Below are 26,923 nucleotides of genomic sequence, written 5' to 3'. Positions count from 1 at the left end.
AAATCCTCATTTGTGTGTATTGTAGTTTTATTGACAATTGTGCAAGTGTGCTGTATCATAAAATATTCTGGATCACAGAATATGCTGTGTTTATAAGACAAAGATTATTAAGGTAACTTTTTTCCTAACCTACAGTCACTTGGAAGTCTGTGTACAACATTGATATCAGAAGTTCTTTTATTTAGAATTTTTTTTCTTTCAGCAGGTGTTTCTAGAACCTGCTGAATATATAATTTCTAGTGATACATGAAAAAATGGCAGTTTGCCTGGAGAGAGGGGAGAGCGTTGCTTGGGTATGTAAATAAGACACCGTACCTTACCAGCCCTTACCCCTCTTTTTTTCATACTTGGGTCTTCAAAAAGTAACCTGAAAGTAGGCTTAAAAATTCCATTGTCAAAGGTCTATAAAAGTCTTGGACAGATATGGAAATGATGAGAAATTAAGAACTAGTGGCTTTTTTCCAGCATCAGATAAGTTGGTGGTAAAATTTCTACAGATTTTCAGGCTGCCTCACATCTTAATCGTTGGAGAAAATTATGGAGAACAGTTGGGCATCTAAAACTTTTCAAAAAGCCAAATAAAACGAGACAATGCTTCAGTTCATTAGTGACTGAATATGATGTATAACAGCTGTGCTGTAAACATTACTGAGAAATAATGCATAGATAATTAGAAAATGTTTTTAAAAAATATTTAATTACTAGGAAGTATAATAGTACCATAAGATGAAAAAATTGTCACAACTATGCAATTGGTCAGATTGCTTGTGCTTTGATGTTTTTGAGCGTGTGCATTGGTAGAATGTTTATTTATTTAACAGGTTGGCCCTGATGACTTATGTCGAAAGTTGTGTCTGGTTTAAATAGTTCCTAAGGCTTTGCAAGAGTGGGACTAAGTTTCAGAAGTAGGACTGACTTGCTTTGTTTGTTTTCCAGCTGTCCTTTTAGAGCTATTTTGAAAACAGGAGTACAAAAATACATAAAGGCTCCCTCACTAGGGGATGATTTTGTTTTGTGTTTTGTTTTGTTTTTTTCATTTGCTTAACATGATACTGCAGTTACTTCCTGGAAGCATGAACAGAGAATCTGCTTTCTTTGAGATTATCTTGAATTTTTAATCTTTCATATTGTATTACCTGTTAGCTTCTTGCTAAGGAGTTCCGGTCCGGAATCAGCTTGTTTTCAGTAGTGATAGTTATATGAAGCAACTGTAGTATTTAGAATAAATTGTGTTCCTCTGAAAAAAGCCAATTCAATAGTCTTAAGGTATAAGGCCAGGACATGGCTGGAATCAGTGCTGCTAGAGGCCGGTGCTGCTAATGTGTGTGTAACCCCATTTCTTATGCCATAGCTTAATACTTTTTTCTGTGATTGAAGTACGCCTGAGAACTCCATATTAAAGCCTGGTATCTTTTTCAGCACAGATTTCTACTTGTTAGGCTTTGTAGTAACTTCGTAATAAAAATATAGACCAGGATTTCTGCACTAATTAAGGTCATTTGAAAAGTGTAAATGTAAGGAGACTCTATCCAAGCCAACGTTCATCTCTTCAAACAGGTGAATTTAGTACATGACATCCTACCACTCCCAGGAAAAGAAAACAGAAATTGCAATTCAGCCATTACATTTTAAGATGCAGATTCAGCAAATGACTTGGACATTATTCTTTTAATCTACTTTTAAGCATGGGCTTAAATGTTTTTCTGAAGATAAACAGATTTATAGATATGTTTAGAACTTGACATAAACTTAAACACCCTGTTGAGCAGGGCTAGATTTCACAAATGTGCCAGTGTGGTCAATAGGAGATGGATGATGTGCCCTTACCCTTCTGATGGTCTGTGAGATGTCAGAAATGTACCAGTTCTCCTTCAGCAGCCTTTGTGGGTTTGTGTTCATCGTCTAAAAGGAAGAAATGGAGGTTGTGTTCCAAGTTATAAACTGACCAGATAACGCCATCTCTGCTTACGCTTTCTGCCCTGTTTTGTAAGAAGCTTCTGTTTAGTTACAGAAACTCTCCCTGCTGGATGGGCTTTCCAGTTTGGAGTTTTTGCATTTTTATACAAGTGCCTTCCTCCTTTTCAAGATGATGAAGGGAGTGGAGCATCTCCCTGATGAGGAAAGGCTGAGGGAGCTGAGTCTCTTTATCTTGGAGGAGACTGAGGGGTGACCTCATTAATGTTTGTAAATATACAAAGGGTGAGTGTCACAAGGATGGAGCCAGGCTCTTCTCAGTGACAACCAATGATAAGACAAGGGGCAGTGGGTACAGACTGGAACACAAGATGTTCCACTTAAATTTGAGAAGAAACTTCCTCTCAGTGAGGGTGCCAGAGCACTGGAACAGGCTGCCCAGGGAGGTTGTGGAGTCTCCTTCTCTGGAGACATTCAAAACCCAGCTGGACACCTTCCTGCGTAACCTCATCCAGGTGTTCCTGCTCCAGCAGGGGGATTGGACTGGATGATCTTTTGAGCTCCCTTCCAATCCCTAACATTCTGTGATTAAGAAAGGAGAAAACAGATCTGTATAAATATATAAAAATAAGATTACTATTGTGTTGAGAAGATGCATTGCATCTGTGCTCTGTAGTAGCAATGCAAAGGTTGGTAGGAGGCTTACACTGATCTCAAGAACGTGCTTTATGATGCTCCTATGAGAAAACCACCCAAACCTGGCAAACTTCTAAGTTTCTGAAACATCTTTATATGCTTTGTGAGGACTTAAAGGAGCGCAGCAGGTGTAAGTGCGTGAACATTTCACCTGTACTGGGCATATTCCAGCTTAGAGCTGAGACCGACTTCACTGGAGTGGTCAGAGGCACTGGCGCTGAGGCAGGGAGGCGACACTTCAGTGTGTTTTGGCAAGGAGGAGGAGGAAGCTTGTTCTACCTGAAATGCAGGAATGTGGGGTTATGCTGGTTTGGGGATAAAATAGGGTAGATGCAGATTGTGGCAGGCGTCTGGACAGTGTATGCCCATGTATGTCTGTGGGAAGAGAAGACAAAGTCTCAAACTGAATGGGAGATGTGAAGAAGTCTTGAAAAAGGACCAATGCATAGTAACAACTTATTTGTCATTCCCTTCCAGGATTTTGGACATGCCTGTGAATAAAATGAAATTTTGAAAGTAATGTCAGAAATATACCAAGGCAGATTTCATACCCATTTTACAAAAATTTCATAGTAACATGTGGAATAAGACGTTTTTAAAGCAGCATTTATCAGTGTACCAGAAGAAAGGCCTTTTTAAAAGTCCCTCAGCTGTGATGATTCTGCTCTATTAGCAGGAGACTGTAATGAAGTCAGTTCAGTCTAAAACCGGGAAGGAAAGTATGATCATGCTTTCTTTTAACATATATTGCAGAAATATTTGCTCATAAATTTATTTTATTGCTGTCTATTAAAGACAATTTAATTTAATTGAACTTCCTGAGCCTTATGGAAATTTTTCTTTCCCTGTATTGCTCCCTTGACAGAATTATTTTTCACTTTCCTTCTGCCTTTTTTCTACTCTCACAAAGATGCAGGACCCTCAAAGCTAAAAGCTAAAAACTGTTGCCACAGAAAGAGAGAAGTTTGGAGGGGTTTTTGTCCATTCTTAGTGTTCGATCTTAGTTTAGTCTTAGCAAAGAATCTAATGATCTCCCTGCCTTCTTGTCTGACAGTAACATGATTTTGCAGTGATCCTTTCCTTTACATTTGGAAAGGCATTTTGCATACACCAGCAGAGAACAGAGGTTCAAAGCGATGTGCCCTTCTCCAGTGTTGCCCTTTGTGTAGGGTTCCCTACCTGGAGCACAAGTCTGATGAGGGGCAGCTGAGGGAACTGGGGCTGTTTAGCCTGGAGAAAAGGAGGCTGAGGGGAGACCTTGTTGCTGTCTACAACTACCTGAAAGGAGGTTGTAACATGGAGGGTGTTGGTCTCTTCTCCCAAGTAGCAAGTGATAGGACAAGAGGAAATGGCCTCAAGTTGCACCAGGGGAGGTTCAGATTGGATATTAGGAAAACATTCTTCACAGAAAGGGTTGTCAGGCATTGGAACAGGCTGCTCAGGGAAGTGGTGGAGTCACCATCCCTGGAGGTGTTTAAAAGGTGTTTAGACGAGGTTCTTAGGGACATGGTTTAGTGCTAGAGTTAGGTTGTGGTTGGACTCAATGATCCTGAGGGTCTCTTCCAACCGAAATGATTCTATGCAGAGTTGGTAACTAGTGACCATCTGGTTTCATAGTATGTACTTGTTCTAGGCTGGACTAGGTCCAGATTTCCGATTTTAACTGAAAGTTTTTATAAATATTAGATTCTAAAGTGGGCTTTTGGTACAAAATTTTATTAAACTCTCCAACCTGATGTTTGGCATGTGCTTTATTAGCTAACCAGCAACACAACTATTCCTTCTGTTATCTTTTTTTTTTCAGTTGAGTAGATTTCAACAGAAATTGCTGCAGTCAGACCACTATAGAAATGAAATTAGCTGTTCAAAATTCCAGGAATTTAACCCTAATTTGCATTTTCTGTTGGAGAAGAGGCAAGGTTTGGGACCCACTGCTGCAAAACACAGCTGCTGCCTCTGCTCTTGTCGGTGGATTTGCAGAACAGAAGAGTTCTGCTGGCTCTCTAAGCACACGGCACAAGACCACAAAGAGTTTGATGGCACTGCATTTATCAAGGGGGAGAGACTCATTGCTGTTTCTCCCTGTGCCCACTTGGCAGATGCAAAATAGGAGAGGACTTTGCTGTTGGCATCAGAGAGCTTACAGCTTGTGTGAATGTTACCCTGGGTTTTGCTCGCAGTGAAATAGTCCTCTTGTAATCACTATGAAGGGCATGTTCTTGGAAACAGCATAACTTGTAATGGGTGCAGTTAAAAATAACGATTGGGTTTGTAACCTGACTTAACAACCCCCTCCCTCCTTATTTTCCTTTTTCCAAACCAAAATTTTATCTGTAGATTAGTTACTCCCCTTCATTTTATTATTCCTTATGACTCTCTTCTGCACAAGAGTATTGTTTGTCTTATTTTATATTATTGTCTTCAACATTTTACCTTTTTCCATTTAAGAGATCCCTCCAGTTCTATCTCTGAGACATCTTTTATTGTTATGTATTTCTAGCATAAACCAACATTGTTTGTTATTAATTTTTTTGCAATAAAAGTTCCTTAGCAGCAGACACTATGGAGTTGAGTGGGAAAACAAAATTTGTGTGAGTGGGAGAATATTTTAAAAAGTGATGTCAACAGTAAAACAATGTGGTATTGCCTACTGAATTACACAGCGGACATGCTAATGGCTTCATTAACCTCTTAATCTGTGTTCAGCTTTTTGCTGATGATGTATTAGCATTACGTTAATTTTCAGCCTTCCTTTCACCTCTTTAAATAAAGTATTGTTCCTTGTACTGACAGTTTGTTTCCTAGACCTGCTGACTATTTTCTTTTGTAATACATTTTGAAAAATAATTTCGCTTACAGCTCTTTGTTGTTATTCTCTTATTTGTTACTATTATCTGATTTCTTAAGTCTGTCTTATTTATGGGAACTGGCTCATTTAGAGTTTCACTACCACTCCTGTGAAGTCTGTAGTGGTTTTGCTGTAATAGCTTCTTGCTCACATAATTCCAGAATCTCAGGGATTTTTGATCTATTATCTTGCTATTCAGACGCTCAGGTGCATCAAGATCATATAGCTCAACAAAATCCATTTCAGAAAGCAGCACTGATCTCTTCCATTTTATAAACATTGAGGGAAATTTGCTTAGTCATATGGATATGCAATCTAAATTTAAGCGTGTCTGTGAGTGTCATCATGTCAGTAGAACCTAAGCACGTACTTAATGTTAAGCACATATATTTAAGTGTTGTCTTATGTTGGTCAGGGTTTTCTCAGATAGGAGCAAATTCCTGCAAGCAAACATACAGCATAGTGTTAGATCAGCCCTTGATAAAATGAGATTTAATGACACTGCTTGAGATGATATTTATATTCGACAAAGATGAAGAAACAAAACCACTGATTTAACAGTTTGACAGTTGGTTTTGGTGAGATGAGGGGAATGGTGAATGTTTAAGTGAAATTTGAAGACTGCTCAATGACTGGGTTCAATGGAACTTCATGCTTGTTTTCTTTTAAGTAAGAGTATAATCTTTTGTGATACAAGATGCCAAATTAGTCATAATTTATGTGGAATGATTCTCCATTTCCTGGAAACTTTCTGTTTATGAGTGTGCCATTTCTTTAACAATTTTGTTGTTTTTGTTCTAATGCTTTCTGAGGAATGCTTTTTAATAACTGCTCTAATGCAGAAATTCTGGGTTCCTATTTTTTACAGTGTGCTCGTTTCATTTGTATCATGACATGTGCACATGTGTGCTTGCACATGTGCATGTTGTTATAATTGCATCTAATTATATGTAATTATATGTGTGTGTATATGTGTAAAAATTTCACTGTGGAATTATATGTGCTAGGTATCACAATTTAATTTCTATGCACCAGTGATATGTTTTAAAAGCCATTCTTTTATTTAGAATCACAAATAGAAAATTGAATTAGAAATGTATAGTACATACTAAAAATAGGATTATTATGAAAATAAGACAAACTGCATGTGTTTATAATCAAATTATGAATGACTGTAAATTGAAAAAAAAACAGAGTAGCTGAGGCTTAGTGTGGTTATAGTCTGCTATCCATGTTGTACATGTCACAAGAAATAATTGTTTATACCTCTATTAGTTAAATCTGGCAACAGTATCAATATTATGCTGTTCTCTCCGTGCTTCAAACTCTATAGAACAATATTTTTCTTTTTACTCTTTTTCTAGCACTTGCTACTGGCAATAAAGTTTATCATGGCGTTTGTAATTCCGGATAAACCAAGAGATATCCAGATAAAACTGGCCAAGTTGGAATTTGAATCTCTAGAGGCCCTCAAACAACAGGTAAGAGCACCTGACATGCATAACAGTCAAAAGTGTCGTTGGTCTGAAGGAATGATAAACTAGGGAGGTTCCGCGTTTGATTTAGGTGGGTAAATATGTAAATCTGTGGACTTTGAAATTCTTGTTTGCATTGTATCATGATTAGCTCGCTGAGGCTGCTCCACCTCTGCGCTGCAGGTTGTGGTGGCAGAGCTGGGGTGGCTGCGTGGAGCGTGGAACCATCACTAGCAGTGCTGCGTACAGCAGAGGGTATTAAATAAACAGAAAACAGTGCTGCTTTACCTCTACCCATTGGGTTGTAAACTGTAGCATTTCAGATACTGCTTCATTTTCTCTTAGTCCATCACTGTTTAAGAAGTGGAGCAGGGAACTGGGAGTTCTGACCAATTCATCTGTCCTTTCAACCCATCAGTGTATGGGAGGAAAATGGTTTTCCTTTTCAGATGGCTTGAAGTTTTTGGCATGGTTTGTAGCGTAGCAACTTGTAATGTCTGTTGTCCTTGTGTATACAAACATAACTTTATATTGTCACTTTTAAAGGATGTTAGACTCTATGGAACCTAGTTTCGTCCCCTGGAGGTATTTGTTGTTGCAACACTAGGATTTCTTTCATTGCTGAAATACCATCACTTAGCGCCTATGTAACCAGAAAGCATGAACAGACTGAACTTTAGAAAAATGCTTGAGAACTGTGTATGATGGAAAAGTAACGTTGCCTTATTTTCCTGTCCATACAATATTCTCAGTTTATTGCATAAATGAGGTATAATTTACAATATACTCAGCATGCATTCCGAAGAAATTTAGGAAAATAAGGAAGCAGATTTTTGTACAGAAAACAAATGATTCCATAAAGAGTATGGTGGAGATGGCAAGAGGTGAAGAATTGGCTTAGCTTCGGTAGGATACAGGGATTCTACAGAGCTGGTTTTGCAATGGCAGCGTACTTTAGGAGTTTCTGAGAGTACTCTGCTAGGTAGGATTTCTAAGATAGTGTATATATAAAAAAGGAAACAAACAAACAACCAGGCCACAAACAAACCAACAGACCAGCATGGTGCTGCAGAGACTGACTCACCTATTTCTTTTTAGCTTAGATATTTTTACACTGCAGTACATGGTTTTACATGAACATATTCTTTGTGTGCACCAGACACAGGCTTGTAACCTCCTCTATACTGTGGTTTTTGTGTAGAACTGGAGATTACTCTCTAAAACATCTGTGACAAAATGATCTCTTAATTCTGGGCAAACTATGCCTGTAAACAATAGCCTGCCTTTTCTAGTTAAGATCCCACAGTTTTGTGTGATGCTAGAACATCGCTATTGAGGTCAGCACTGTCTCTCATAATAAGACATAACAAACGAAATCCAAATTGCAGTTGAATCTAATGCCTGATAGTTTTGTTTTGCCTTTCTCTGGTATGTCAGTGTGAAGTTACCAGGAGCTAGTCATGGATCTCATGTACTTTTTAGATAATATTAAAAGGAACAGGACTACATTTCTGTTTTAGTTGTTACTTATCTGTTTTCATTTTGTAGACAGGCAAAACTAGGCCATCCACTGGAACCTTAAACCCAAGTGAATACAGTCACCTTTGGTTATAATGTGCCAACTGGGATAGATACAGAGTCTCTTTCAATGAGTGTGCACATCAGCAGTTAGGACTTCATGTCCTGTCCTTGCATCTGCGCATTCCCTACAATAATATAAGTCCGATCTCCAGTTCTTCAGGGTTGTTTCATTAATTCAGTAGTAGAAGCTAAATCTAAATTTAAATAATGACCAGAAGCCTTGCAGTTCTCTACCTAATACTTTGAGTCTTCCTACAGAATTCAGGAAGAATATTGGCTGTTTTTTAGGTGCTGTGGTAGGTACTTTAAACACAAGTATCTACCATCACCTTTTTAGATTTCCTCTGATTGATACTGTGATATGTATCCCATCAACATACTGAGATTTGGGCTTTTTTTTCTGGTGCCTTAGTTTTTTGAGTGAAAAATACCTGCATTTAATATGTTGGCAGTTCAAAAAGATACCGAAGCGTTCATTTATTTTAGAAGCATGTTTTCAAGTTTTTCCTCTTGTTACTGAGTCATCACAGTAGTTTAAACTGTACATCTTTCAAGAAAACAGAAAACAAAAAACAAACCAAACAACACCAAGAAAACCCCCCAAAACAACTGTTCTTAAAAAAAAAACAAAAAACCAAAAAACCAAAAAAACAGGAACAAATATAAAAGTCTGGGGCAAATGTGTTGTGGTATCACATATTACAGAGAAACTGGTTTATATACTTTTGTGCAAGTATGCATCACATTTCTCTCTTGATGCTGTCCAGACATGCATACTGTTGTGTTTTGCCATGTGAGCTTTTAAAGTACTGCTGTCTTGGGATGGAGCTATTAGAAGGATATTAACACTGTCAGACTGTAAACCTCTAAGATGCCAAAATAGATTATTAGGCTCCATACATAATGCATGGAGAGAACATCTCCTAATACAGCTGCTTTGAACAGTTGTATTGATTATGCTTGGGATCCTTAACTTTAGACAGTGTGAGCACCTTTACATTTTCATTAATGCCAAGCTAATTGCTTTTTAACCTGGTGCAGTGGGACTGTAACTATTCAGTGTTCAAATCCATAGACACTGAGTTAGTGTCTATTTGAAAGGGTTTTTAGTGTCTCAGCTCCCTAATAGAGATGACTGATCAACATTAGAGCTAGTTAAAACCTTCTATACAGTGAAAAACGCCATAATTAAAAAAAAAGACACTGGAATGACAGTCTTGTTTTAAAGAGGCAAAACTCTAAGAAAGGGTTTTCTGAAGTTCCGAAATGTTCCTTTTAAACGCTTCTTGACATAGGTTGTTGTGTTAAGACTGTTGAAAGGGAGTGGACTGTTGAATGGGTCATAATAATTTGATCTATTCTGAAAATACACACAAAGTGTCATAACAGAGTTTGTTGACATAACTCAAGACTCTGAATCCAGTTTGGGGAATATGCTACATCTGTAGACTTTGCTTCAGACTTCCCTGATGTCCTTCAGTGTAAAGAACGGTAGAGGAAGCTGGTTAGACTCTGTTTTAAGGTATAGCTGAGGGCAGAAAATAAACTAAAGAGAATATGGATTAAGATTTTTAGAAGGATTTTTAGCAGGAGTGATGACATTAACACTCCCTCAGTGCTGTCTGTTGCTTTGTCACCCAGAAGGAAACGTGGATGCTGGGCAACTAGAAGTGGGTACTATCTGATGGACCCTTTTCTGGTGAGCATCGTGGTCCTTAGTGAAACAGCTAGCTAGTAAAGGGTGGTGAGGTGCCTGAGAGCCCCCTCGCTGCTTTGCAGTACTCTGCTCTGTTGGGTCTGTTTCTTGCAAGCGCAGAATCATGTCGTGCTCTTCTGTCTAGTTGTTATTTTAAGGAAGAGAGACCAAATACAGGTGCACCTGCAAGCAGCAAGGGAACAGCCAATTAATTCTTCAGTGATTCAGGAATTACCAAAAGTGGAGGTGAGGACTGATGCTGTAAAACTAGTGTGAGGACACTATCTAGCATTTTTGGGCAGCGACAGTGAAAGCTATGCTGATAAACATTTTAGCTTCTGGACAGATCAAAGTTTAATGAATAGACAAAAGGCCCTCATGGTTGGAGATGGGTCAGCAGTCTGTCCTTGTAAAAGGTCTAAATTCCAGAAACACAAGGCAACCACAGATTAAAAAGCTTAACTTGCATTTTGTGGACTAGATTACAGTCATGTTTTCAGGTATTATGAGATCTTCCCAGGATTATCTTCTTCTGATTCAGGCAAACATGAGATTAATTCCTTCTTTCTGCACTGAAGCTGGACCCAGGCAAAGCAAATGAGGGACCAGCTGGCAGGAAATAATGCTTCCTGCAATTGTTTTCTGAGCATGAAATACAGAGAGTAGCAACTCCAACATGGTGTATAACTAATATCCATTTTTCAAGGAAAAATGATGTTTTAAATAGTGAGGAATGGTGAATCTTTTCACAAAGTGCAACTATCTAGACAGAATCAGAATTAGCTCTGAAAACAAATGCTTGTTGATGTAAAAATGCTTGTGCCTTTTATGGTACGTTTGCATTAAAAACATCTGAATTATATAAAATGGATAAAGATGTTTTTTGTATAGTATCTCCTTCACTATCTCAGCAGAATAAATATAGGCCTGGTAGCAATAATACAGAAATAAATTTTAATGCTAGAGTTTGCTTTTTCAGAGGAACTACAGGGGAACAAAACCCATCTTAGAGCTGGAGCAGAAATGCAGATGTGGAGGGGTTTTTGTTCTGTGCATCCCTTCCCAGTTCCCTCCCCACACCCAGCCCTTACTCTAAGGGGATCTAATCTATAGACATCCCATCATCCCTGTGCTCTAGCTTCCTTTCTTAAGGTGTTACAGCCATTGCTGGCCATTATCTTCTAACAGGAATGCCTTTTCCTTCTGACAAGTGAAACCTATCAGGGCTTTATCTGAAGAAGCCTGTTCATCTGTTGGATATGTGGTGTCCATCTCTAAATGCTCCCCCAGAAAGAGACTCCAGATAGATAATATGCTCGTGAGCAAAGGGCCTGGTCTGCTGATGGACAGTTGTCATCCTTCCTCAACTGCCAGTAATGAAAAGGGTCAAGTTTATTGAACACCAGCTGTGAGAATATGCCTCCTTTGTTCTCCCTGGTGTATTTATTTTCTGAGCGAGATAAAGCTGTCTAGTCATTCAGCCTGGGCCAAGTGGAGAAAGACCTTTTGTTCTTTCATTCAGTATCTCCCATGGTGGTTGTACCATCTACATACAACTGTTTGGTGGCGGTGGTATAGTATGAATATCCATAAATATTTGCTTCAGTCACTTTAGAGTGAGAGCTAAATGTTTGTAAGTCAGTAGTGCTCCTTCTGAATGGTTTCCAACAGAATAACACATTTTCCAAAGCAACCATGAGTACAACATTCACTAGGATTTTTCCAGCAATGTCATCCATTTCCTGAAAATGAGTCCCCTGTGTTTCCATTCCCCCTCCGGGAACTGCAGGAACTGGAGAATGCTGTGACTGCGCTCTGCATCTTTTTTGTTGACCAAAGCCTTCTTCAAACACAATAGTGTGTTAATTACTGTTCTTGAAAGGGATGGAGAGACAATGACAGAAAGAGGCAGGTGTCTGTTTGCCTAGGTGTGGCCACATGGAAAATTTCAACTCTTTTTTCGCTGTTCCTGTGGGTATTCTGGCATGTGAAACTTGCTGTTTTCTCCAATAAGTCATTCTACTTCGAGTAATTTCAGTGTTTTAACATTGCAATTCACTGCACTGCAGCAGCTCTAATAATTTAAAAGCTTTCTGGTTGCTGAGTGCAGTGGCTGGACCTTGCTATTTCCCCACCAGCACTAATGATGTCCTTTCCAGAAGGAAGACCCTGAGCTGGAGTATGCTGGCCCATCTGGCCCCTGTCCTGTCACAGTGCTCAGCCTCGCTGAGAGCAGCTTCCTGTAGCTTAGAGCAAAACAAAGAGATACTGATAACTTAAGGGTCTTCTGCGCTGGGCAACATCTGTGTTTGCTCCTTGCAGCAATTCAAGCTGTTGCTCTTGCAGAGATTTTCAGTTTACTAACATGTCATGTGTCTCTGAAGATGACCATGGGTGTGGTGGGTCAACAGAGCTGCTGGAACCGGCAGGGACCCTCAGAAATGTCCCTTCTTTTTTTCCTGGGAGAAGGAAAAGAACGGAATCCTTTTTTTAAAATTTTTGTTTAACCATTTAACATTAGGAGAGCATGAGTGATTACTGCTTAACATCCTGCTTACTTATCTTGTAAAATGGAAGCTGAAGACAGTTTTTGTGAGGCTGAAGCAAACGCAATGGATTCCTGCCTCATTCAGCGCTGTAATTACCAGAATTAGAGGGCTCAGAAAAGGACTACCTGTAGCTTCAGGACTACCCTCAAAACGTCGCTGATAATAAAACCAGCAGCTCATTCTGTGCTTGCTGGCAATGCTGAACAAACACAAAGCTGCAGTCAGACGGAAAGGCAAGTAGCTGAAATGAAAAGGTTTTGTTCAAATAGTCAAAGATTTGCAGAACAGCCTTTAGGAGAGACTGGTGAAACTAGAGCTCAAACATTAAATTTAGGTTAAAACATAATGCAATGAATTAAAACACTTGCTTTATGTTTTGACCAAAAAAAATTCCTTAAAAATAATGTTGTTTCTAAAGAACAAAGTATTTTTACCAAAACTTATTTTTTTCAGTATCAGTGTATGGCTGCACTTTTTTTGATAGACTCTGCTGGTTTGTGTAATCAGACATAACTCTTAGGTTAGGTTAAAATAGCATCATTACTAATCATTCTTGTTTGCTGTAGGTTTTTTATTTTAAGAGTTCAAACTTGTTAATTCGACTTTTCAAATGCAGTTTTTCCCTGGTCAATAGTCAGAATGCTTTCAGACATGTCAATATAACATTTGCATGTGTTTGGTAGCAGTGGGGATACAATGCACGTAGGATTCATTGTACTTTCATAACACAGTTTTTTAAGCAAATAAAGACTTGCACCCAGTCTCAGGAGAACATATTGAGTTCAAACATAGTTTTGCCAGCGTACTTTAAACAAGAATTCCTTCAATGCTGGGCCTTTCTTGAGAGTATGTTTTTGAAAACTACTTTCGATATAAAAGTGTTAGCAAAACCAAAATAAATTATGATCCTTTAAGAAAAAAAGTAAAGCCATTCATTTGGGAAGAAGGTTTTTGTGTCTCCTACTGTGATGTTTTAACTGAAGGTGAGGTGACACCAAGACTGTTTGCAGACGAGTTAAACTTTTAAATGTGGGACCCCTGAGAGCTAACAGTATAAATATAAACTTTTAAATAGATAGGAGTATAATGTGATGGTAAGTGATACTTTTGCATGCTCTTAATTGGAACAAAAATAAGCAATGCACCGACTTCCCAGCAGGTGTAATTGTCTTTCCTAACAATCCATTTGTTCTTCATGACTGTTGCCAGGGGTAAACAGTCCATTGAGACATGTTTCTGTAAGAGCAAAGTCCCCCTGGAAAAATAACCTGCTTTACCTTTCCCAAATCCTGACCTAGAGTCTGGTGGTAGAATGAACATCGATCAGTTCAGTCCCTTGTTTTTGCCTGACATCCCAGATCATTGACAAGATATGATCTCAACAAGGAAACTTGAAGTAAAGCCATAGGATAAAAACTAGGTTAAAATTGTTCCTACTGTAAGAATATTGCAGCTACATCAGACTTTCATAGTTTCAGAACGCAGAGGGGATCCCAATTATATGTGAACTGGTTTGAATACAAGGGAAAAGGCTATTCCACTTCCCATACAAATGAGAGTAAAGTTCCCAGTGAGATCTGATTTCAACAACTCTGGTAACCAGCTTTCAACAGGACATTCTTGTCTCTGTAGTTACAGACTTCTAAATAATGGTTGCATCTGTTACTGAGAAGGTGAAGGAATAGAGGGAGGGAAAAAAAATGAATCTCGTGTCTCATTACAATTCCTTCAAAAGAAAAGAATCCCTAAAGATTACACTTACACTTTCTTTATAGAACTGAATAGCACTTGGTGATGTAGTATTTGTTGTAAGCAGCTGTGCACTTCTACACACGTATCACATTTTAAATATCCTTTACCCTATGCCACATTAAAAGATCCCAGTGAGAACAAAAAGCCTTTAAAAGAAATGCTAGTTTAATCAAAGTAATTAAACTTGACTCTGGAAAGCTTTCTCTATGAGCAGGAAAACAGCAAATAGGATATATCTCAACTTTTCAGATGATTTCAGTCAAATTTTAGATATTTGATTATTACCTGATTATCCCCCCATACACACACTGTAAAGAAAATATACTTCTTTTTTTTTTTTTTTTTTTTAATAAGATGGCTTTTATGTCATCCTGGCTACAGGGAGAACTCTTTCTGAGACTAGCTGGAGATCAAAAGAGCAGAAACCCACAGAATTCCTGAGAAAAGAGACAAAAATGTAAAAGTGGGTTCATGTCCACGTGTCACTAGTGATGACACTTGCACCGTGAGTGGGTCTTTGCACATGCTGTGCAACCTGATCGTGGTGATTCTAAGAACAGGTATCAAACAAAAAATCTGTGTGCCTACTGGTGCTGCCTTGAGTATTCATACATTTTGTTGTATGGGAGACAGCACTCTGATATGTATCTGTCATTTCAGTGAGGCAGGTAAGACACATGCCAAATAGGCAAGTCCTTGTGATATGTATGGATTGATAGTTTTTGTTCTGAAATGAGATGTAATTGCTTGTCTGAAGAACATAAAAAGAAAAATAAATGTTTTTTATGTATAAATTTTGTTTAAATTTCACGGTGTGCATGAATACTTCAATATGTTATATATGTGACTTAAGTAGCACATGCTTTTTGTATGTCAGAGTATTCCTTACATAAGTGGTTTTCAAACTCTCGTTGTGGAGTACTCTGTAAAGGTGGTTTAATGGACCATTGCTTCTTGCACTTTCAAATTCTGTACCTTTCCCCAGCATCTATAGAGTTGATATGTATTGAGATAGGTGATTTTCAAAAGACAGGATAAAAAATAGTACTTGTTATGTCATTCTATATTATTTTCCCTATTTTTCAGTCTCTGTTGTTGACCTGAAGATCTAAGTTTTTAGAGGTGGGCCACAGCTTTTTTTACAGAGATATGTACAAATAAGTAGAGCATAAACACTGCCAACAGTGTATACACAGATAAGGAACATTTTTGCTTAATTCACAAGAGACAGCAAAATCTGTCAGTCCAGTTAAGGACTGTGTTGCAGAGTAAGGGACATGTTCTCTACAGACATTTTGATCTGTCCTCTACTGAATTCACTCCCAGCGTTGTCTTTCCTGATACTTTCTGCTGCAACTATGGCTTGAGATTCAATCTGATAAAGGACCTTTTGTTCCTGAGACCTGTCCCTTGACCATCACAGGCTGGACCCCATCCTGCATGGTTTGAATGCACCCAGCTCTTGAGGTGTCTTGTATGGGGGACACTTGCCTGGCAGGCAGTGCAAGTGATTGAGTCTTAGTCAAATTACTGTCCCCTGTTAGCCACTGAGGTCCCACAAGCTAAGCAACATGTGGCAGCATTGGGGTTTTGGCTTAGAGTTTTTCTGCCACTTGTAATTTTCTAGAACAAGTTATCAATTCGTATTTCATTTACATTCTTGTAATTTATGCATGCTATTTGGCAGCTCAGTTTTGTCCACTTCCTCTCTTTTGCTGCTTCTCAAAATTTGTGGTAATTCACAAATATGAATGTAGTACAGTTTGTGCTGATGAAAACCATCCAAGTGAACAGATGGATGTGAAGCAGCTCGGTCCAACAAAGGTGTGTTTATTTGTTTTAACTCCAATGCATCAGAAAGCTTCTATAAACTCTACATATGTTCATCTGTGTTAGTTTAAAATTAATAATGTCTGACGTAGGTATCTCCATTGTATCAGAACAGAGAACACCCACTTGTTCATAATTAGCAAATACCCATTCTGTGTCAACGCACATTTTCTAAAACTTACTGTATCCATAATATAAAGAACTTTGCTATGATGTCGTAAATATTTTTGCCTTCTACCCAGACTGATACTTAGAGACTATGTTTAAATGTGACCTTTGAGAGCTGGTGATTTCATAGAAACATAGACTGGCGTAGGTTGGAAGGGACCACTAGAGATCATCCAGTCCAACATCCCCATGTTGAGCTGGGGATATAGCTGAAGCTCTGTGTAGAGTAAGGAAGGTCATATTTTTAACATAAATACTTCCCTCAGAATGACACTTTGTCGGAGAGATTTTGGGGTTTTTTTCCTACTTGCTTTGGAAGATTACAATAAACAAAATTCATTATTTTTTTTCTGGGACACACTGAATTGTATGTGAGCTGTTCTTTGTGAAAACATGCCATTCATGGGTACAAACAATAAGCCCCAGCTCTGTCGTTAATAGAGATGCAGGTGCTTTAACTCCAAATGGAAAATACACACATGGTGGGACAGCATCAGCAAAATTTAGTCTGTGCATTTCATAGGTATTATAAAAGAGGAAAGTCGTATTTTCACTAAGTATTGTGTAACCATGTGGAGATATGTTGTTCAATGATGGGCACTACTCGACTGCAATGAGACTGGTAAACAATGAGGGACCTTAGAAACTTTGATCCCGTAACAGAGCATGACAGGGTGTCCAGTTCCTAAGGAAGGAGCAGAGGCAGCTGCTGCATGTGGAGGGGAAGGGAGATGGAGTCCCCTTTTCACCCCGTTCCAGATCAGGCAACAGGACCACATCCCTGTGTTGAGTCACTGAGCTTGGATGCAGGTGTGGGGTGTCAGTCACAAAGCAGTTTTAGCTTTCTTTTCTCTGCATTTTGTGTGTATGTCTCACCAGAGCAACCTGCCAGTTCCCTTAGGGAGGGACTGGTAGCACTCCTGTTTCCCAAAGAAACTTGATTTTGGCCTCTTTTAGTCTGGTATGTAAGATTGGGAAATTAGAAAGGAGCTGTGGTGCCATGCCAAGAATGCAGGAGATTAAGATGGGCAAGTCTGCAGGGATAAGGCTGTAATAGTAATGTAATGTAGTGCACATTTAAGATGTGTGTGTGGGAAGAAATTTGTATCTACCACAGGTCCATTTATAAGCTTTTTTTTCCAATATCAGTAGTATTAGTAATGCGGCCTAGTGGCTGCAATTAGTCGTTACATAAAGCAGGCACAATTCTGTATCTGTGAAAACAGGTGAATGTTGGTACGCCACGTCTACCAGCAGCCACAAGCAGATGTCTAGGAAAGAGCAGGACAGCATGACAAGTAGGTGTTGTGCCTCCTCCTAAAGCTCTCCTACCTTCCAGTCCTTTTTAGCTCTGATTTTTCTAAGCCAGATACAGTTTCTTTGTATTTGGTAATATTAAGTGACTTTTTTATTCCATGGTGGCGTTCTGTGTCCCTTTGAACCATTTTTAGCTTTAGGATCCACAGTGTCCTTCGGCAAGAAGCGCTACAACTCATTATTCTCAGTGCTAAGAACATGAACTGATTGTTTGCAGATGTCTTCATGTATTCTAATCAGGTTTGGTGGAAAAAATTATTAGCTTTTCATATGAGAAGAGGTATTTGGCTGAGCTATCAAGGAGGTCCTTTTAGCTTCTGGAATCTGTGAATTTGAGTTTTCTTAGTTTTATTTTATGGGCTTTGTGGAAAATATGATGGCCTGGTTTGCTTTAGGCTTGTTAATAATGCTTGCAAATTTGCTTTAAGACAATTAGTGTAATCAAATCATGTGCTTCAGGGCTTTAGCTGACTCCTTTCCTCTGTTTGTGTATAGATGGCCAAATAATGTAAATTGGTGCAGAGTCCTCTTTCTTGGAGGCCAGGTTAACACTTTTCTGACACAACGATTGCCAGACTGATTACCAAATCTGGGAAGATTCAAGTTGGCAAGGTTCCTGTAGTTTCTCCAATTATGGGATGGTACATGAATCATTTTACCTAATCTGTTCCTTACCACCACAGGGGTTATATTAGGTGCTCAGTGTACTTTCCTGTCCTTTTCTCATGGAAAATTGTTTAATCTGGCAAAAACCTGAGAAGTCTGAGAACTGTCAGTTTGGTAGTTGTCATTAGATGAACTATGCAGGAGTTGGTGGTTGATTTCATGGCCATTTATGTCTTTAAAGTACACTGGGAAGTTATACGGCAACATAGCAAGTGACGTTGTTTGGTTTCTTACAACAGCAAAGATCATTTCTGTCACTTGGGACTGGGACACTGAAAAGTCCATCTTCCAAACTCTGTTAACTTTTTAGAAGACAATGAGGAGTAGTTGTATATTGCGTAATAAATGTAGTTGTTTTCATGTGGGACTCTCAGGAAATTGTACTGTGCATCTAAAATTTAAATTTAATTACAATTAAAAGTAAATACTGTACTAGTAATTAGCTATACAGGCTTTCTTATCAGAGGCATTTATGTGTAGAAGGGTCAAACATTCGTTTCGCATTCTGTTTGGGGTTTCCTGCACTTTGGGGGTTTCTGCCCAGCAGCTCCATAATGCGTAGCCTGATTTCTGCAGCAGTTGAGCTACATCTTTCTTTTGTAACTACTGTATGCCCTTATTTGTTTTCTTAAAGGCACCTTTATAGTTACAACAGGCATTTTCTTAAAAGTTCAGCTGAATGTAGGCAGCTGCTTTCTCTGGAGTAGATGCATTTAAAAGTTACTGTCTTTCTACTCGTGTATTGTGTGCACGTTTTCCAGAAAATACTAATCATACTGGGTAGCTTTGAGGGCAAAACTGTTGCACTAAGATAAACATTTGAGAGTCTGCTTTAATGCCCAAAGCCTCTTATCTTTTTTAGGTCAAATTATCTTGTATCCTCTGACTGTGTTTCTAGGCTTGCAACTGGTAAAAGCTGCTTTTTAAATTCTTCTAAAATTCTGTGTTGTGTTTTTTTGTTGACAAGGTTAAAGAGAGGATATCTCACAATTAAGGTCCCATGTTCAATGGCAAGAACAACATAGTGATTCTACTTTCTTACAGCACTTAAGAAGAATGCTAGTTGTATTACACTTACAATATTACCTATGCTTTTTGTATTCTGCCAATGTCAGTATAATAATACTGGCGCAAAATAGGGGTGTTCTGTTGCAACAGTGTGCTAGGAGTTAAAATTTTTATTGACCAGAATGTATGAATTCAAGTCATTTACACTTTTAAAGTTTTCTGCAAGACTTTATTTTACAAATACTGTTTTCTGCAAGCTAGAAAAAATTATAAGCTAACATAGTTGAAAAGAAAATATTATGTACTGTGTAACTATTCTAGAAAAGATAAATAGAACTAATTTCTTTAAGAGCAAAATGCCTTGTTTCTCCTTGCATTGAGATCAGCTCAGAAAAATAACTCAATTAATAAGAATTGTTTTTTCACAAGATTTCCTCAAAAGTTTTAGCTTTCTTTTTAAGTCGATGAGTCCTGCACAACAAATTTCCTTTCCTTTGCTCCTCAGCAAATGCCCTTGGCTAATACTTGCCATCCATTCAGCTAAAGATTCGGTTATTGAGGAATGAGAAGAAACATTTGTAAAGACAGGGGTTTCTGTTGCTGTGAAGCAGTGGCTGTAGTGCGTGCACAATGCGATTTTTCTAAAGTTGGGTTTACTTGCAGAGGATATATGTGGAAATGTCAAAAAAAAACCCAAGAGACCTCATCTGCTTGTGCTGGTATCTCGCGTGATGCTGTCAGTGTCTGTAATCTGGGGAGATTGGGGGGAAGCAGGGGAGAAGGATTGCGTTAGCAGTTTTTTAAAATATCTCCTTAAAAGCCGGATAGTGAGAGAGTTGGAGAGGAAGAGCTGTCAGATAGTCAGATGTATCCGGGAGATGGTTTGGCTGTCACAGTATATGGAGGTTACGTAAGGTGTATAAGCACGTTGCATAAGTGCTCCCTGGTGCTCCGGGTCAGCGGCTGCTCTTCCAAAAACAACCACCGCCTGCCCGAAACCAGCCCAGAAACACAGGCAGCACACTCGGAAAATGGGCATCTGCATTAATTCTGCAGCAGTGGCAGCGTGTTTGCATGAGATTATGTATGTGAGTACACTCGGAAGTAATGGAAGGATTTGCAAGAAGAACAAAATCAAATGCCCATAAGAAATGAGTTGAATTTTATTTTGACTAAGTGAGAATCAGTTTAGAAGAGCAGATCATATACAAAAGCTTGTATTGCAGTGGAGTGTGTTTCAATACCATATTTGATATAATGGGGAGTTTTTAGGCCCAGCAGGAAGGACCTTCTGTTTATATACAGTCCGAATAAGCATTTCTTCGCATTTGGAAAAAGAAAGAATTGCAGCTCAGCTTTTGGTGGCTTTTCTGGATATTGCTAATAAAATCTGTAGATCTAATTGCAGTTCCCTTGCAAACAGAAGCATGGATCGTTCTCTAGGAGGAAAAAAAGAAAGGTGGGGGAAAATCTGCTGAGGCCTTTTTAATCCATCACAGTTTAAGATCAAGACCAAAAGGTGCTTGATGACAATGAACCTTTTCTACCCTCTGAAGCAGATTTAAATGGTAGCAGTGAGAGCTCCACTTGTCATGCTTTGGTCAGATAGCTGCAGCACCTTCTTGACAGTGTGCCAGATTTTATTTATATTGCAGGTTAAATGGTTGAAATCCTTGTTTTTAGTAACTATAATGGATGATAGTTCTACAAGATGTCCTCTTTTCTTTAAGTTATTTGGAAGGATTGAATTCAGCTTTGTGAATGAGCACTCCTTTTCATCCCTCAGCTTCCTCTCAAAACACTCACTCCCAGGTGGGGGAGATGACAGAATACCTTCATACAAATGGCATGAGGTCTTTGCAAGGAGCGTGTTTTCATCCAGGTGTTCTGGAACACAGATGATGTCCTCTCCGTGGGTTCCAGAGGCCACATGCTGACAGAGTGCTATGATGGTCACTGTCCAAACAAACCAGGAGCAGAAACGCTTCGCTTTGGACTTGGGGTATTCAACACCACATTAAACTGAAGCTTCTGTACCTGTCAAACATCTAACTAAACTGAACACAGGTTTTATTAAAGACATCTCTTGGATGTGATATCCTGCAATCACACTGGTCTTGAAAATCCTAAGAAAAAAGGATATTCCTAAGGCTCCACTATCATGATACAGATTGTGCTATAATTGTATACTTTCCTAATATGTAAGTCCAACCTATAGCACTGTTACCTCCTCTGCCTGATCCTGTTTCACAGAATTGCAGTCAGGATCTGCATTTTTATCCAGTGTGGTGGCTTCTGACATGTCACAGTCGAGTTAATACAATTCATTGCCAGAACTTGAGGGCAGTTCAGCTATAGGTCAGAACCTTCTTGTTCATGAAACAAAGAACAAAATTTTCTGTAGACTGACTTGCTAAGTAAATTGAAGGAAATTCTGTCTGTTAGCAGTCTAATGTTAATCACCAACCTCCTGTGAAGAGCGCTCTCCTGTTTCGGTCTGTTGGCTGGTCCTAGAGCAATCACAGATTTCCCTTAACTCTATAAGGAAACATTTGGCAGAAGTTGCTGCAGCCCATTTTCCTGCTTTAGTGCCATAAAACATGTTCTGTTACCTCACAACTGCTAGGATCTCATTGACTGGTCTGTGAGCCACTCCTTTTTGCTTTGATAGTGCAGACTGAGTTTTGTGTCATTTCCTTGAAGAAAACCTTGTTTCTGGTTTCCTGTGTCTGGGAGATTGCCCCATGAAGCCACCCTTCAGTCCCTGCAGTCCCTGTTCTGGTTGAACAGAACATTTCACACATATCTTCTGTCCATATGGTAACTCATTGCCAGTCTCTTGAAGTGGGATCTCTTTGGGCAGTTATTTAAAGAAGAATAATTATTTACATGTTGTAATAAGTAATAGGTTGTTCCTCAAGATGTATAGCCAACGTTCATCTTATCCTGCACTCTAATTCTTTGCCTCAACAGAGTTTATTTCTTACTGCTTCATTATTGATAAAGAAACGGGAAGCTGCTTGTTCCTTCTCCAGGTGGGTGCCCTGGTGACAGAAGATACAGAGAAGGTAGAGTTACTGAATGCCTTCTTTGTCTCTGTCTACTCTGCCAGAAGCTGTCCTAAGGAGCCCCATACCGCTGCAGCTCCAGAACAAGTCAGGAGAATGCAGGACTCTGCCTTGGTTGATGAGGACTGGGTTAGGGACCAGTTAAGTAATCTGGACATTCATAAATCCATGGGTCCGGATGGGATGCACCCGCAGGTGCTGAGGGAGCTGACTGAGGTCATTGCTGGACCACTCTCCATCATCTTTGCCAAGTCTTGGGAAATGGGAGAGGTGCCTGAGGACTATAGGAAAGCAAATGTCACTCCAGTCTTCAAAAAGGGCAAGAAGGAAGATCCAGGTAACTATAGACTGGTCAGCCTCACTTCCATCCCTGGGAAAGTGATGGAACAGCTTATCCTTGGTGCCATCTCAAGGCATATCAAGGATAAGAGGGTCATTAGGGGCAGTCAACATGGCTTCACCAAGGGGAAGTCATACTTAACCAACCTCATAGCCTTTTATGAGGATGTAACTAGGTGGATGGATGATGGCAAAGCAGTAGATGTGGTCTGTCTTGACTTCAGTAAAGCATTTGACACAGTCTCCCACAGCATCCTTACAGCTAAACTGAGGAAGTGTGATCTGAATGATCGGGTAGTGAGGTGATCTGCAAACTGGCTGAAGGGAAGAAGCCAGAGAGTCGTGGTCAGTGTGGCGGAGTCTGGTTGGAGGCCTGTATCTAGTGGAGTGCCTCAGGGGTCAGTACTGGGGCCTGTATTATTCAATATATTCATCAATGACTTGGATGAGGGAATAGAGTGTACTATCAGCAAGTTTGCTGATGACACCAAGCTGGGAGGAGTGGCTGACACACCAGAAGGCTGTGCTGCCATCCAACGAGACCTGGACAGGCTGGAGAGTTGGGCGGGGAAAAATTTAATGAAATATAACAAGGGCAAGTGTAGAGTCTTGCATCGGTGCAGGAACAACCCCAGGGTCCAGTATAAGTTAGGGAATGACCTATTAGAGAACAGCATAGGGGAAAGGGACCTGGGAGTCCTGGTGGACAGCAGGATGACCATGAGCCAGCACTGTGCCCTGTGGCCAGGAAGGCCAATGGCATCCTGGGGTGTATTAGAAGGGGGGTGGTTAGTAGGTCAAGAGAGGTTCTCCTTCCCCTCTACTCTGCCCTGGTGAGACCACACCTGGAATATTTTGTCCAGTTCTGGGCCCCTCAGTTCCAGAAGGACAAGGAACTGCTGGAGAGAGTCCAGCACAGGGCAACAAAGATGATTAAGGGAGTGGAGCATCTCCCTTATGAGGAAAGGCTGAGGGAGCTGGGTCTCTTTAGCTTGGAGGAGACTGAGGGGTGACCTCATTAATGTTTACAGATATGTAAAGGGTGAGTGTCACGAGGATGGAGCCAGGCTCTTCTTGGTGACAACCAGTGGTAGGACAAGGGGCCATGGGTATGAACTGGAACACAGGAGGTTCCACTTAAATATGAGAAGAAACTTCTTCTCAGTGGAGGTGCCAGAGCACTGGAACAGGCTGCCCAGGGGGGTTGTGGAGTCTCCTACTCTGGAGACATTCAAAACCTGCCTGGACACCTTCCTGTGTAACCTCATCCAGGTGTTCCTGCTGTGGCAGGGGGATTGGACTTAATGATCTTTTGAGGTCCCTTCCAATCCCTAACATTCTGTGATCCTGTGATTCTGTGACTTCAGGATAGCCAGACCACAGTGATCATGGATGTCAAGTGTATCACCAGCAAAATCCACATGACAATATAACTTAAAGAACTAGTTAGAGTAAAATAATGTTTCTTTAGCATTTAGTTTGTCGGTAACCCAAGGGGCAGATGCGTTAGCTCAGTATTCTAGTTCCATGCAGCAGTCTGCACACAGACTGTTACCTTTGTCTGACAAAAAGTCCCTGAATATAAATTAAATGTAGTTTGTGGGGATCGTTTGGTATAAATATGGTCTTCTCACATTCCTGCCCTATTCTCTCACATTTTGTACCTGCTTTTCTTATTCCGTCCATTGTGCTTTGTTCTAAAAGGGCTTTTGTCTTTATTCGTTTTGGTGTGTAGACTCTCCTGATCTTTTAAGGTTTTCATTTCTTTGTTTTACTTAATGTTTATAACCTCCATGGGAGAGACATTATTAGGCTGTAATGCAGTGAGTTCCATGAACCTGATTTAATAAATGTGCTCTTTGCCTTGTTGCAGTTCACCCTGAACTCCAGTCAGCTGTTAGGCATTTTAAAGTCCCTGTACAGTGAGTATTTTGAAAACATCCATTTATTCGCCACTATGAGTGTTCCACAGCTCTACACACAGTGACAATGGAATTAATCCAGGAAAAGAAACGAGCTGAAAAAAGTCATTTAAGTACCCATGCCAGCCTTGCTCCACTAGGCAGTTTGTTTACAGTGATTTTATTAGGACACAGACAAAGAACTAAGGAAGAAAAGAATGTATTCTGAATTGTGCTCTTCACTCATCACAATATTCATTATTTGAACAAAATCTCCCAGCCTCTCAACTAGATAAAATTGCATTTAATTTACCCTCATTATACACACATTTTGGTTATAGCACTCCAAATACTCAGTTCTTGAAGGCTTTCATTTCAATGAGAACAGAATGTGCTGGTTGGGAAAGAAAGCCTGGTGCAAACAAAACTGAATGCTGAAACCTGAAAGTGAAACTTGAGGGAGGTGGAGGAGAGGCAGGAAAGGTAGTTGCACATGGCACACTCATAGAATGTTCCTTCATTTGATTTTTAATTTAACGTTGTTACCCAAATCAAGCAATTTCATTGTCTTCACAGTTGAAAATAATGAGAGATTCCTGTATTCATCATCATGTTGAAATGTAAATTAACTGCAAATTCTCTCATTTCTATTTGAAGTACATCTGCATTTTCCTAATGCACTAACTCCTATGCATGTATATATGTCCTTACATACCTGCATGGGCATATGGTGGGTCTATATGTAGCCAAATGTCCTTATAACTTTTTTGGTAATACTGTATCAGCTTGTCAGTGACAACTTTGATAGTAATTGTGATACTGAATCATTCTGTAGCTGCTTTATTTAACTTCTAGTTATTATTTTAGGGTGCTTTTTTAAGTATTTTTTTCTTACCCTCTGGGTGTGTGTGCAGCTTATGGCCCTGATACTGCATATGCTTATCTGGAAATATAATTTTATCTGTATGAACTGTTCCATGTCTTGTAAAATAACTTTCATGTGTCCTTTTGAGATAGAAGTTTGATTAGGAAAGTTAGACTGCTCATGAGAAATTTTAAGATATATTAAGCCCTGGAATATTGGGGTAGAGTCTGGTTTAATTTCACTGACTGGTAATAAAGAATGCAGATTTAAGAAGGTCAAGCCAGTGACTCTGTTACAGCTGAGTGGAAACCACAGTTTCTGAAGGCTGGGTTGATGAATGAATGCTCTGTGGTTGTGCTTTGTGTCTACTCAGCTAGAAAAAGAAAAGATTACAGTAACATCGTGAATCCGTAAGCAACGTGAGGTAATATGTTATTTTCCAAACATGGCACAATTAAAACAGGAAAAGCATCATTGCACAAACACAATGAGCTTGACTTTGATATTGTTTTGAGAAGATGCACACTGCTGGATAAACTTTCTGTTCTTTTATACGCTCAAGATATTAGCTGCTTTAGCTATTGGACAATATTTCTGTACTGTCTAAGGACAATCCCAATGCCTGGTGTATCCATAGGTACAGATACTTGCCATGTACTTTAAACCATTAAAGTCAGTGGATAGGTATAGAAGTTAAAGACCTCTGTGCATGTGAGGAAGGAAAAATATTTTAACAGCATAAAACCTCTATAACTCATTTGAAGTATTTGTAAAGCACTAGTATTTTGCTATCATAGCTACTATAATTAAAGTATCAGCACTGAATATTATATATATATACTTGGAGAATTCACTTTATTAATAGATATGCTAGTGTCCCCTGCTCCAGGAACAAAGTAGAAAAAGAGGTTCCTCTGGAAGATAATTCAGAACAGCAGACTAACTTTGAGTGATGAGCCATCTATGAAGGAACCAACCTCTCTCTGTTCACTGTACATGGAGCATCTCGGGACAAGTCTCCCTTAGGGTAAAGCATTAATATCTTCACGAATAGATACCAGGTTGGTCCATAATATAAATCCTGCTTAAAAATGAAAGCCTTTATATTTTGACCGAGTAAGGGTTGAAATTAGATATGTCATAATTTACTTGAGGGTGATTAATGGGGTCCATTAACAACAAGGCTGAATTGTAGCTTCAGAAAATGTGAGTATCGTCATGCTTGGTACTGTCTATTTGTGTCTTTTTTT

At 39.4% G+C, this 26,923-nt stretch overlaps 1 protein-coding gene across 3 annotated transcripts in view; it reads left to right on the top strand.

The window, feature by feature from the left end:
* Positions 1–26,923, top strand: part of ANO10 (anoctamin 10) — a 125,917-nt gene that overhangs the window by 75,416 nt on the left and 23,578 nt on the right. For all 3 annotated transcript variants that reach the window (XM_065832814.2, XM_065832815.2, XM_065832816.2), the window contains exon 12: positions 6,823–6,939. In XM_065832814.2, coding sequence (XP_065688886.1) covers positions 6,823–6,939 — 117 coding nt within the window. The remainder of the gene's footprint in view (positions 1–6,822; positions 6,940–26,923) is intronic.

The sequence above is a fragment of the Patagioenas fasciata genome, chromosome 2 (assembly GCF_037038585.1).
Source record: "Patagioenas fasciata isolate bPatFas1 chromosome 2, bPatFas1.hap1, whole genome shotgun sequence".
In the NCBI taxonomy this organism is placed as follows: domain Eukaryota; kingdom Metazoa; phylum Chordata; class Aves; order Columbiformes; family Columbidae; genus Patagioenas; species Patagioenas fasciata.
This window is presented reverse-complemented; position numbering and strand designations above follow the sequence as displayed.